At 37.5% G+C, this 15034-nt stretch overlaps 1 protein-coding gene across 3 annotated transcripts in view; it reads right to left on the minus strand.

Annotated features, from left to right (window-relative positions):
• PCSK5 (proprotein convertase subtilisin/kexin type 5) overlaps nucleotides 1-12828 on the minus strand; it is a 201788-nt gene extending 188960 nt beyond the window's left edge. Inside the window, exon 1 of one of the 3 annotated variants that reach the window (XM_072404133.1) lies at nucleotides 12276-12828. In XM_072404133.1, the coding sequence (XP_072260234.1) occupies nucleotides 12276-12440 (165 nt within the window). In that variant the 5' untranslated portion in view covers nucleotides 12441-12828. The remainder of the gene's footprint in view (nucleotides 1-12275) is intronic. The other 2 variants (XM_072404135.1, XM_072404134.1) reach the window with 2 other exon arrangements.
• Nucleotides 12829-15034: the final 2206 nt, after the last annotated feature.

Here is a 15034-nt window from a genome sequence, read left to right on the forward strand (position 1 = left end):
CAATCTAGTATAAAGACTTTGCTAAGTGTCTTGTCCTCATGATACAGGCCAACTATAGTATAGGTTTACTATTGGGAAAAAATCCGGGAATTCTGACAAATGTTTGTGTTAAATACTTATAATGATTGTATTTAGTATATTCATTTTTTCACAGGTTCATGATTATCACATGTAAACTGTGCACAGCTGGTAATAATCCAAACTTGACATAAGTGAAAAAACAAATCACTCATATGTAACTTTAGTTCAAGTTCAAGAATCAAGTTACAACAATTTCAGTCCACATTCTCCCTGTGGCAATGGGTTCCTATAGTGTACTCAGGATTCTTCACTCTCCTCCCACAAACCAAAAACATAGATTATATGCAATATTTTTCTCAGAATTTATTTTAAGCTGGATAGGAAAAAGCTGTTACTGTATTGGGACCCAACTCTTCAGGTTACTGAAAATGCTGGGTGGTGCGCCCAGCTAAAAGGGGCTGGGGAGAACACTGATTATATGTATAACTTGTTTGTGTATATCTGTAAGACCATTTTTCTGATTTACCAAAAATAACCTACAATGAACAACTGGAGCTTTAACAACATATGAGTGTTTATTTTTTCCCCTTTTTTGTTTAAGACAAGTCTCCCATTGCCTAAAAATGTATGATGTCTAAACAAGCCAGGTAAACTTACAAATCGATGTCTTACTTAACAAGTACTGATTAGCTGCATATATGGACATTATTTCTGAATCTCCATTTATTATTTTGTTATCAGTGTAGGAATGATTAAGCACCACATTTATCGCCTCATATGAAAAGTCCCTTGGAGAAACAGTGAGTGAGTGAGCTAAGAGTAATAAATGATACTTCAGTAATCTGCTGTTGAAAATATGACTTCACTTTAAAGGTTATGGATATTACAGCTATCATTTTCAATTACGCTCATCATTTATAAAAATAAAGTATTGATAGAACAATATATTGATATGGTAACATGCATACAAATTATACTCTGATTTAAACTGCTATTTTTATAGGGCTATTGATTTTAAATGTAAAAGCACTAACAGATCCCACTATTTTCAGATGACTGACTGTCTGATTAGGCAAGCTGTTTCTGATTTTATCATTTTTAAAGATAGATTACTCCAGACTCTTGATAAATAGAACTAAAATTTTATTCAAATTTTGGATACCATTAATGGGTCATTTAGTAGAATTTACCAAGCAAAAACAGGATGTGCAAGTAAAATTTTCAAGCTACTGCAGCTTTAGACTATAGTAGTTTAAACCACTCCATACAAGTGCCAGCTACATGGTATAAAATTAGCTGATTAGGCTACAAAAGGTTGTAGCTAGACAACAATCAACTACTAGTTTAAGTCAATGTTAAATGTTTTTTCTACTTGTATGTTTCTCTTTCATCGGTAACTGGTACATTTATTTCCCATGATGTACACCCATTCCTTCAGGGCATAATTTTCACTCATAACTCCTGTTAAAATAATTAAATATTGCTACAGCTTTTAATGGTTTTCCTGGTCTCAAAAACAGAGGCTCCATACTTCAAAAATTATAAATAAGCACTGCACCATTCCACTCTGCACTCTTTACCAATCCATTGGACAGAGTAATTTTGTCCTTAAACATAAAGTAATATAACTATTTACACAAACTGCAGGAAATAGCGTTGTTAGAGATAATATAAATTATACAACCCTTACAAAAGTACTTGTCACAATATTGAATGAAATATTAGAAAATTGTGGCACAGCTCTCCATATATGTTGAACATAGAAAATATGGGTAGGATAACACAACTATTTAAAATACATTAGAAACAATCATAATAGTATAAAGCACATTGTATACTGGAAAAATGCAATCTTAGTAAAAAGATAAAGTACTTCAAGAATCAAAAAAGTTGGATTCAGGCGTATTTACTGAAGAATTCCTATATGATGCTGAAGAAAAAATTTTGTAGAGAGAAGAGAGTGCACAAACCATTCTGCTACCTGGGCTACACAATAAATGATGAAAATGAGAGAAGAGTATCAGCAGAAGTTGTGATTTACTGAAGTTACGTTGTCACAAAGAACTGACTATGATGGTGGTGGTAGTAGGGGGTTGCTTTCTAAACATAAATTTTAATGATGATACATTATTTCTGCTTACAAAATTCCACTAATTTTAAGTATTTAGTGTACATTTTGAGGTCAATTTACTAAAGGAATAAAGACTTATAAGATATTTTACTTTGCTTGGTGAATGAGATGAAGCTCTGTTCACTCTAATCATCCAATCATTAGCAAAGTTTAGTCTTTGGAAAATGAAGTATCAGCACAGTCACTATACTAGGTGAATTATCCTTTGCAAGGGTATAAATCATACTTTTGCTAGCACACACTATGATATATATATATATATACTTGAACGTAATAATTCCCAGGGAAGTAACCAATTAAAAGAATTGTCAGTCATTTGAAAGATGACAAAGAGCAGATGCTATAAAGCCAAATGATAAAGCACAAATAGGCTGGAAGAATTTTCAGCAATGAGAACTGTAATGGACATAAGTGCTCTGAATAAGCAAATGGTTATAATAATTAAATTGCCTGTCCCTTTTGCAATAAAGGAGCTGCCTGGTCACAATGTATTAATGTTAGGGTTTAGTTCTGCTTTAAAGGTGATGTAAAAAATAACACAATGGCATCCCTAATTTTAAGGTATGGATGGAACACATAGTAAAAATAAAAATGAGTTGAAAGAAAAGCAAGTCTGTTCACATGTCATATTTTCAAAGTTGCAATAGGAAAAAAGAAACTGGGACTGAAGCTCCCTAATTAATAGCCCTACCAATGGTAAATCATTTTCAACAAAGGAACACTGGAAACCCATTACTAAAAACAGGGACTGAAAGGAGAAGATGTTATTTATTGATTAGTAATGAGTTAATTAGCAATATTTCTACTATTTGTATGATAACGTGTGAATAACAATTTTGCCAGTTTTAACTACATGGATTGGTAACACAAAGTATTTAAACAAAGGCAAATTGCTAACCAGTAGGAATGAGTGAAGTGAAACTTGACTGTAAGAAGTTTTGTGATTTTGTTAACTTTTAGTAAAACCTGCTGCTAGTTTAGCCATGCAGGCAATATTGCATTAAAACGGTTCTGCTTTAAAGCTAGGGGCACTTACAGCTTTTGCTGACTTGACTTGCTTCTGTGGATCAACAAAGCAGGTCACAACAGGTAAATGCCATTATTGATAATTCAGTATAGGTTACCAAGCAAAGAATGGACAATAACATCAAAACATAGTAACAATGCTAGCATCTGACTCTGACATAGCTTCAGCAAATTTTATACAGTTCATTTAGGGGTCTATTTATAAAGCAGTGACATTCACTGAAGAATTTCCTGGTGGGGAATCTTTCAGTTCCACATATTTTAATGGCAGTAATTGATACTTAATGTGTAATTTTATGTTAAATTGTTTTTTCATTTCATGATGTGTGCATTTCTGAAGCAAATCACTGACTCTATTTAACATTCATATTTTACAAATTACCTACAAGCTGTGTCATTTTTGTTTGTTTATGTGAAGCTTTATCATGTGTACCTTTTAGGTATAAAGAAAATCTTCTATTGTTCAACGTAAATAAAAATTATGTTAAGAGATTGCACAAACAGCAAGAACTCTGTGTAAACTGGCAAGAAGTGAGGACGTAAACCTCATTTCATCAAAACCATTCAAGTCCTGATTTGCCTTTACTGTCAGATAAGGTTACATGATCCTAGCAAATGTATTGTCATAACAAGGAATCATGAGTAACATAGACATGGACCTTAGTCCTTTCTAATGCAAGTCTTCATGATAATTAGACTATTAACAAAAGTTATATCCTGGTATGTTGTAAGACTGCGTATAAACTTTGAGCCAGGTTAAAGTCTGTAGGGTTTGTTTAGTGATACATAACTGTGCTGTGTTGGCAGTGGGTCACACACCCTAGTTTTCAGATCTACATGCTGAATACCTGCTGGCTACTTGTCATGTTTCCTTCCATGTCTGACATTCTTTAGCCTTTGGTCAAAAAAGTTCTCATCTTTAAGAAGTACAGTTATATGGTAGCAGAAAATACTATAAATACTTATATGGTAGCAGAAAAGTTATCTGCCTGCATTAAGGCAAAAAAAAAAAAACTTTCTACCAGTAAAATGGCAAATATATCAATGTATTCAGGCTACATTATAAATCCATGTGTTTGAGATCCTTTCTGCAGAACTTTAGTGCCACTGAGCAAATGCCATCGTATTTCACAGCCATTTGTCTGTTCCAAATTTTATATCCAAAAGATAGCTATCTGTCTACATGAATCAGACTGCTTTGCAATGTGTTTTATTGAACTGCATTACTACACAGCCTGGAGAAACAGAAATGAAGATTTTCGGTTTGCTCCCCTTTAGTAAATGACTCATTAAAAGAGATTTCCATTTTTAATATTCTGTTCCTGAAACTGAAACAATTGTTAATATACAAATAAGCTCATAGTCTAAACGAGGCAACCAAAATCATTTGTTGTCTGTGCTAACCCTTCTATAAGGCCTTATTCCCATTACATTGCACACAAAACGCATCTATTAACTCATATGTGGCAATGTGCATTTAGATTTGTGATATACCACGCTGTAGTGAGTTTTTATATGCATTAAGCACCCTGGAAATTTTTTTTTAATACAATTCATTTATTTGTGTTCTCTTGGAATGTCAAAGCCATGTTGTGTTTTTTCTAAATCAATGAGGTTGTGTGTTTCAGTTCTAAGATCATTAGTTGGAAGTGTGTCATTGCAAGGTTATTCACACATGTTACATACAATAAAGTCTATATCGTCTTCTTTAGATTCACACAACAATGTTGTACAAGACCTACTTAAACAATATGCTGAATTTACATTTTATCTAGCAGGCCTCACACATAGCTGGCAAATCTTACAGTGATTTGAAAAAGTTGTTATATGGGTGAGGGGCTTAATGTAAACCTGTGCCCAAATCATTCACACAAGCAAGCAGTGACAGCACCTTAAAACACCTCCTTGTCATCTCTGGGGGGTGAACCAGCCAGAGCCGCAGACCACCACTAGTCTCCGTGTTCTCACAGCCCAGCTGTCAGACGGTGATTCTTAATTGTTAGAAACTGACTTGACCCAACTTCAGAGTCTTTGATACAAGGATAAGGTCTGAAACTTGACTAGGCCCTTACTACATCTTGATTTCATTTTTTAGCTGCACTGTTGTAGATTTACTTGTGTGCTAGCAACTATTGTGTAATTTTGGACAAGCTTTAGCCTCACTTTTAATGCTAGAACATTTTGGTATACAGAGAAGTTCTGATATGCTGTGCTTGGTTTTCACCCAACATGGTGCTGTGCATTATAACCAAATTTCTCCACTTTGGTCTCATTTGTCCAAATTATTCATGAAAGAGGTCACGTGCATTTGGCTGCTACTTACCCTCCTAAATCCTATAGAAGTTGGTGTAGCTAATTTATCACTAACTGCTTCTGCATTTCTACTTAGTTGAGGTTTTAGGTCTTTTAGTCAATGCCTTTAGTTTATTAATGGCACTGTTTAATACTGTATGTCATGTGTATTCATTTGAGATGTTTGATGTTTTGTATTATTATTTCCATGTACGTAAAACCTTATATTTGAAAGAGAGTGCACTGATCATATATATGGAATTTAGCAGCCATAGTAGATTCCATGGACTAGTGCTTATAATTAAGACATCTATGTTTGTATGGTTGTAATACAGATAACCAAGCATGTGCCACCTTTCTTTCCATGCCAAATAGGAGTACATGCCAATTAACTTGACACATGCTTGCCTAACTGCATTTTATTTATGTAAATACCACGTAAATGCATATTGCAAGCTACTTGTGCTTGTTAGCTTTCAGATTGATTTCTATGATCCCCTGTATTAGGGCCAGGCTGTACTTGGGGACGTAACTTCATCCCATTTTGATTATGCATATCGTGCTAAGCCTTGCTATTCTCAAATGCCAAAGCCGCTAATGCCCAATGGTGTTTTGACGTTTGATGGTTGAATGACAGAGTAAATACTGGAGGAATGACATCGTTGGAAGGGCATTCTTGGCTTTGTAAACTATTTCCTGTGTTTTTCTAGTTTTGAATGAATGAACAAATTGGAGCTTTTTAGATGCTCACAGGGCACTCCCGTTGACTTCTTATAATGACGTCTGAGCCCACAAAATGCCATTAAAACTGTGCAGCTGTCGTTTTTAAAACCCATTTTCTACAACCCCTAACACCTATCTGAACTTTCCCAGTATTTTCTCTAATACTAACTACACAGTTAATATGATGTCACAAATGCCAATTAAATGCCATTTTAAGTGCAAGTCTAGTTTTATGCCTAGTGGGCTTTGATCCCCCGACAAATAACACCTTTACTAGTTTCTGCTCTGGATTATCTTTGCTGTACAATCTATTTAGCAAAGTTTTTCACTACTAGGCCCTACTGCTTCTAGGTTAGGTCACTCTACAATTGAACTTCTTTGCCACGTTTCTTCTTTCACTTAAGACATGTTACAGAAAAAACATCATAAATTATTTGTGATATGAAGTTACCTGAACTTGAGAAAACTGTTTATGCATCCAAACATGCAAAAATGCCTTTTCCTGCAGGTGCCAAACAAAGTCTCACAGTAAATAATTGGACTATTGTCGAGGACAAAAAGAATTCAGAATGCTTAGAAAACCTTTAAAGAGCCATGCATCACAAAGGGCAATAAGCAAAAACCTCATAATTGCAAGGACCAAAATCCAAACAATCCAAATCCAAGTGACTAAAAACGAATCTCCTTTTTTATAGGAGGTGGGAATGCAGCATATTACAGCACATTACACAGAACTGGGTAGTGGTGCTTTATTATCTTTCCAAGAAAGGGCAGATCATCCACCAGATCTGCTCACCTTTGAAGTAGGAAATCATCTGAGATATAACATGACACTTACAGGGACATTTATCAAACAAATTAGAAAACAAAATAGGATGCAAATCTGCTTTTCTTGCAGCAATGTCTATGCAACATATGCATCACTATGTTGTTTATTTGCAATATTGTGCCTGCAATTTCAAGCAGCCAACTAAGACTAAGATTTAGACAGGTCTGGCCCAAATTTAACCCTGGAAATTAAAAAGAGTTTTATTCCAACAAAGGCACATCTAAGAAGAAGTCAGGGTTAGAAGTCAGGTTTTATTCTGTCACAGTGCTACTTTAAAACAGCAGAGGGGTGAAAATTATGAATGAAGCTGCAATCTTGTAGTAAAGCTGTCTCATATTCTGTTTCACATTGTCTCGCTGTGAAGTAAAAAATATTTCCATAATGTCTCTACAAGCACACAAATGTTTTATTACACATTGTTTTCATTTCAGTCTGTGTGATTTTATTTCTAGTTCAGACACTAACACTATAAAGCAGCCTTTCCTAACAATTTTAACCCTTTAAGAAATGGTAAAATACTTTTCTGGTTTCAGGGAACCCTGCTATATTAAGTAAATGGGAAAATTGCTTTTTGCACTGGTTGCTAGTGGGAAGAATGCCCTCCATACATCAGCGGTCACAGTGGCCCCTTTACAGACAGCTAAAAAGGTTTTTGGTTTCATGCAGCTGGTTCTACCAAGTGGTGTCGTCCTGAAACTATGCAGGCCTTATGAAAGGTCAATCAGATGCAGCTGATGCGAACCCCAGGCAACTTCTAGACTGAGGGTGCCCAACCTACGGCCCGCGGGCCACATTCGGCCCATGGAGCTGTCAGAATCGGCCCTCTCCTCATTCCCTCCCTTCTCTCTCTGCTTGTTCTCTGGTGAGGGATGGGCCCCTCGCATCTCCAGTGTATCCCTATTAAGATTGTGCTGCCAGGAGAGGGAGCTGCTCCCCACCCACCTTGTACTGTGAGATAATCCAAGCAGCAGTATGAGAGCTGTGTCTGTGTCCATGCAGCTGACATTATCTCCATGTATAAATCCTCATATCTCCTGATTGTCATGGAAATGTGAAATTTTCAGGGCACCCAGGGGACCATAGGAGCTGCTATTGAAGCCCTCTACATGTAACAAGTTGCCACATACAGGGTCACAAGCATCAAATCCTAAAAACAATGAGGGCTTTTTTCACAATTGGTGGGGTTATTTCAAGATCAGGGTCCCAAAATTGAGTTTGCATGTTGGAGACTCCCAAGGGGGGCACTCTCATGGCAATGAACATTATGGTACTGCCAATTGTCTGTGCGCTGTGGTGCCCCTAAAAGTTCACAAAACTTCAGGTTGGCGGTAAGGTTGCAGGGCGGGTACCCCTTCCTCATGCCATGGAACCCTGGCAACCCTGGGGGAGACGCTCAGTACCTCCTGCAGTCAAATCTGCAGACACTGCAGTGCAAGTGACTGTGTGGCTGGCGACCTGCCTGTTACACATAGCTGGCCACTTTCTGTGAACCGCAATTTCTCTGGAACAGAGGGATGTTTGCAACTTCCTCATTAAAATGGTATACCCATCATATCATGCTACCCTGTCACATATAGCTATCCCCTTACTCTCTATGAGCCCCAAATTCTCTGTAAGAAATGAGAAATGTAACTGCAAGTGCAGAACTTTTGTGGCTAACTCCTAAAATGTAATCACTACGGCGCCATCACAAGATATGAAAAACTATACATGCCATACCATGCTACCTTGTCACACATAGCTGGCCACTTACCTTCTGTGAAGGTAATCTTTACCAGTAGAGGAAGGGAAATGTAGAATAAGTGGGGGACTCTTGTGGCTAACCCCCGACTAAAATTTTATCGCTCCTATATAAATTTCCCCTTATGTTCTTTGAATCCCAGCTATAGGTATATAAAGGTGTGTGATAAGTGGGGGACTTGTTACTAAATCCCCCTAAAATTTTATTGCTGCGGAACAATCATATCACAGAAAACTATACCTATCATACGGTGCTACACTGTCACACATAGCCACATAGCCATTTACCTTCTATGAACCCTAATTTCTCAGGAACGGGGAGATGTAGGGACCTGAAGATGTAGCAGTAAGAACTTGTACCGCTAGGCTATCTGTCACATGAATTGCATTTCTCTGGAAGTATCCATTGCAAGGAGCTTGGAGTACAAAGACGGTTAGCGGCCCACCTATAACTGACAGGACGCATTGTATGGTGCAGTTTCTGCTCTGTGGTACAGGAATGGTGAGCGGGGAGCAATATATGACCGGCCAGCACTATATGATAGCTTTAGTTTTGTACCTTTCAATAATACAATGAGCATCAAATGGTGAGTACAAAAATTCTTGATTTGTCATTTCTTTTTTTTTTTTGGTGCATGTATGTTATACTTAGAGACATTTCAATTTAATTTAATTTTAAATTGAATATATTTTAGTTTTAAACATAAATTTTTACTGTTTGTTTTCATTGTGGCCCATGAATTTTATCCCTATCTCAACAGCGGCCCCCAGATGAAAAAAGGTTAGGCACCACTGATCTAGACTAACCCTAAGGTTTTACAAAACCCTGATTGAGAAATCCGGCTATAAAGAGTAAAAAAAACACCAAATCTTTACATATTTACCCTTCAAATACTTTTCCTTACTTCAGAAGCTGGCTTATTGGGCTAGTGTAAATATTACTTTGTGAGTTAATCCCAACTTTTTTTTACATTACTGTACTCAAAGACTGGGCTATAAACACCAGCCATTCGAACCTAGCTAATACTTATATTTGTTTAAATCACAAAGCATGTTTTTCATTGCAATCAATTTCAAATATTTCTTAAAACACAAAACAACCACTACAAAAACAGCTGCAGCAGCCCAATTTCATGCTTTTCAGGAGTTTGGGTATTGGCTGTTTCTAGAATATGAAATGGAGTTAGGGTATGTTAAAGTTTTTATCCATTAGTGAACATGGGCTTCCCTATCTGCACAGGATTATGTGGCTGACTCTTGTAACAATATGGCACACAGAGCAGAGACACACAGGCTGATTGAGGTTATAATGAGGGATGCAACATGACTGGAATGCTGGAGGGAAGTTCTTGCTTCATAGAACACTTACATCATTAGTGGAACAAAAGGTGCTCTGGGGTTTGTATTGATTATTAAAAACATATTTTAGTCAGATATGTAACTTAGTTTCAAGTTATGTCCTAGACTCTCAGACAAAGAAAACTTTTTGTTAGAAACACAATCAGCTTATACACATCAGCAGGGGTGACACAGACAAAACATCCTGTGAGGACTTGATAAAGCTTTTTAAATGTATTGGAAGAACTCGGATGCAACTCACACATGTAAATGAGGATGGATACTTTCCCAGACACAGAACTTCTGGCTTTAACTGACATCTTTAGGTAGATCCTAGATTACCTTTACGTATGCCTGCTCTCTCTCGAAAGAAACATGGCAGCAGCGTCCTAATGGGTAAATATCTCTATTGGGTTAAATTCACAATGTGATAATAATTTTACCATGTTACCATACCATAATGATATCATATGTCATACCATAATTTTACTATGTTGAATATTTCTTTCCAGTGTGCAGGTACAGAGCAGTTCCAGGACCTAAAACCTATATTTAGCTTTCTATGATAGTATTAGAATACATACAATTTGCCCAAATGAACATAGGAAGCAAATATTACCACTTAATATTTTGGTCTTTTGTACAGTACCGTTACTTTAAACGTAATGTTTTGTGTTTACATGGAGGCGTTTCAGGTGCCTTGTATATAAACTATATTTTAGAACACTGCATAGCACATTCTTACCCTTCCCCCTTGGTGGTACAAGAGGCTGGTAGGGTTTGCATTTATCACAGAGGTATCAAAGTCCACATTGAATTCTCTCACTACATGTACTGAAGCTAAGTAAATTTGCAGATGAGGTCTCTCCTCACCAGGGAATTCTCTTATTTTTACAATACATATTTTTCAGTAGTATACAGATTGCCAAGTGTGAATGAGTCTGGTGCTCAAGTGTTTACAATGAATAATTGCTAATTAGTGCAGTGTAAAGTGTTGCACACATTGCATTCATAAAACATGGAACCCCGCCACAAGTTTTAGAGGAGGAGGATGCCTGGGAGCATCAGGGTAGTGTCACCACCTGCAGCTTATCACAATCCTCAAAGCCAATACAACACCCAGATCCAAATACCCCAAATGTCACATTAGTGTCATTCAGTCAAGGAATCCTGCTCTGTAGGCAGAATGTGTTCATGTGTACATCTGTTTCACAGATCAGTATAATACATGAACCTGGACCCAACACTACACAAATCACACTATATTGGATAAGGGGAAATCACTGATTTAACCTCATGGCAATTCATCTTCATTCATTACTGTCTCTGTTTACTGTCTCTGACACATTAAACATTTTCTCTGACACACTTTCTAGCAAATCCAGTGACTAATGCACACCTAAAAGTTAATGGATTTAAATATAAAGTTAAATTGAAATAAAACCACACAGAGAGTGAAGTCTGAGGCAGTGCTGGTATTCTATCAGCAACAGTTAAACATTCATAAAGGATTTGTTCTATTATCACCTGAGAATGAGCCCAAATCGCCTGGGAACAATTGGTTCTTGAAGGTTTGTATAATTCATGACCTATGCTGTTGCAGGTTAGGTGACAAGAAGTCCTCTCAATCATTATTACCTTTTCCTTAAGGGACACATGAATACCTAGCATGTATGTTATACTACAAGACATAGCTGTGTTGGAACTACAAGTCCCAGAACAATTTGCAGAGATGCTGAGACTAGTGTGCAACACCAGTTACAAATACAAACTGCAACATTACAACCAACCAAGAGTAATTGTTCATGGCTTATGTTTATAGCTTCTCTCACTGCAAAACAATTCATTTCTCATCAGGAGACTTATCTATAACCTGTGGATTTTGCAGCTAACTTGTGTGGCATGTAATCTTTGTTTTTCAGTCCAAGCAGTGGTTAAACTACCAGGCATGTAAATACATGTAATCAATGTGTTATGTTACCTAGCCTATGTGTTTATAAATATAAAGAATCTAGGTGTTGTGCTGCATGTGCTCATCACATGGATAGAGGTATGAAGCAAAAAGGTGAAAAGTTACAAAAACATGACACAAAATGGACTATGACCCTGAATAGTGAAGCAGAACATTATACATGAAAATAAAGAACTCTAACCCCTGGTTGGGGGGTCATTTACCGGTCCCATGTTGATGTATCCATATTTGCCAGCTATCCTGTCGGCTTCTTGGGCTCCCCCTGATATCCTCACAGCCCAGTGGTTGGTGTACATGCGAGCCCAGCACGAAGGTAGCACAGTCACAAGGAAGAGCACAAGCCAGGCACACAGCAACTTCAAAGCCATGATATACCCTGCTGTCCCCTAAAAGAAAGTCCCAAGGGACTCCAAGTGCAGACAGGTGAGAACACACTCCAAGCCTGGAAAATCCGAAATAAGCCAAGCATGTAGTAAGAAAGTTGCCAGTGGCTGGATAAGGCACTTGTATTGCTTGTGATCCCAGGGATTGCCCTGCACTTTGACTCCTGTGTCTCCTGTGCCAATGTCCTCTTCCTGCAGATCCTTCAGTCTTCTTTTACACTATGCCAAGGTGCTGACAATTCGCAGTCCTCACACGGTCTTTGCACTTCCCCTTTGCTCTCTCTTAGTATATGAATGTGGAGTGAAAAAAGCAGATCTCTCTCCCTCTCCCTCTCTGCATAAATGACTGCCCCCCTTCAGCTCTCCTCCCGTCCGAAATCAGCAGTACCCAGATGTAATAGAGAGGCGGAGGCTGCAGGCTTACTCCTCCTGCTTCCAATATGCCATCCCCTCCTCCTGTCCTCCTCCTGCACACACTGCTCACAGATGCCCTCACCTAGCCACAGCTCATTGGGAGCTACAAGTGGGCACTGTGTGGGTGGCAACCTCAGAGGTACCAGCAACAACACAACCATCAGGCTCCTAAAAGCTTCAATACATAACACAACACAGACACTAACCATTTATCCTCCAATCAAAGAAATCATCATCAATTATCTAAGGAATCAATAGTGCATTGCATTATCATATCAGAAAGATATTTCATTTCTGCCATGTGCTTACATTCTTATTTATTGATGTAGTTATACAATGTGTATGAATGTAGTAGCATTACTAAAAGTGCTTTTACATGTCCTATAACTTTTACCAGCCACTACATGCAGCTATTTATAAAAGTGTTTAGAAAATATTGTTATTTGTACTGCTACTGATCTCACATGTTGTTATGAATTTACCTCCTGTACTAAATATGTTTTTTTTTTCTTTTTATCAGATCTGTATTGCCTTTCCTCGAAAAATAAATAGTGTTAAAAATGTTATTGCAACATAAAAAACACAAGGAAACATTCAGGAAGAAATACAACACTTGCAACCTGGATGCAGTACAACAGTTTGGAATACTATATCCTGACACATATATCTGGGTCATAAAACAGTCCCCCTCCTATTGTCTGTACATTCCTCCACCTACTAGATTGTAAGCTCTTCGGGGCAGGGTCCTCTCCTCCTGTATCACTGTCTGTTTTAGTCTGCCATTTGCAACCCCTATTTAATGTACAGCGCTGTGTAATATGTTGGCGCTATATAAATCCTGTTTATTAATAATATTAATAAATCACTGTATGTCTACCTCTCTAGCAGCTATGCCCTTTCAGCATGTACTACATTAATTAGAAGCTACATAGAGCCTCTTTTTGGCCAGGAACACCACCCAACACTTTTCAGTAACCACACAGCAGTTTTCTGGGTCACAACACAGGGGCAACCACCCGCCTACAGTTTCTTTTCACCCAGCTTAAAAAAATGTCTGGGTAAAATACTAAGGTATGTGAATGATGACACCTACTTTGTTTAAAGGTTCTTTTCCTAAACATCTCCTCCCAGAATTCATTATTTGCTGGACAATGGAATCAACTCATCTAAACAACTCTTTCTTCAGCTGACTTCACACCTTCAAAGCAGGATACAAGTAGTGAATGCCTGATGAAATTGTTGACCTTTTAGGATGGGCAAATTAATTGTACTGATAAACAAACAGGTCTGTAAATCTCATATCCTTTCTTTTTTAGATGACCTGCCTACCTAAACTGAAAATTCAATTGCAGGAAGAGGACGACAAACTTATGTCTCTTGGAGAATTAAATGCATCTGTGCACTTTAGTTCCCTTCCAATCTGCCACTACTATTGCCCACATCTTATTCTGTTTGTTTTTTAATTTCATTTCAGAAAATGCAGCAGAGTAAGGCTACGTACACACATGCAATAATTGACGTTGCAAAACGATTGATGACTAATCAACGATTATGCATAATTATTTTAAACGATCGTATAGTGCACAATTCTGTACCTGCTGTAACGATACAATCGTTCAAAAATATTCCACTAATATTGTACACACTAGATAGGATCATTTGAACAATGCAGAAAGTGACATGTACAGGAGAAAGTGTACTGCAGAACAATCCACGATCACTGAATGACTGTACACACAATAGATTGCGAACGATCAGATCCGTCGGGACGGTCGTTCATTTCCAGCGACTTTCCTCGTTCATCAGCGTTGTTGGCCAGTCGTTGTGCACTTTTTTGTTTCGAACGACAATTATTGCACGTGTGTATGTAGCCTAACATTTCTCCTGCTTCATCAGGTTATATGAGTCTTGGAAAGTGTAAGCAACGCTATGTACCCTGACAATGGGATCTTTTAAATGAAGGACTTAAGAGCAATAAAAGTCTTTTAAAGATTCACTCCACCAGCTGGTACCCCTAACTAAAATATCAGTTTAAATGTACTAACCTTCTGTTTTTAAGAACAAATTCCCCCATACAATCAGCTGTAAGTTTACAATCAATGCAATAAATGACATTTTATTGTAGAACAACAAGTTCCGTTACAGATTGCCAACCAGTGGCTAAA

Source organism: Pyxicephalus adspersus, chromosome 3 (genome assembly GCF_032062135.1).
Source record: "Pyxicephalus adspersus chromosome 3, UCB_Pads_2.0, whole genome shotgun sequence".
NCBI lineage: Eukaryota > Metazoa > Chordata > Amphibia > Anura > Pyxicephalidae > Pyxicephalus > Pyxicephalus adspersus.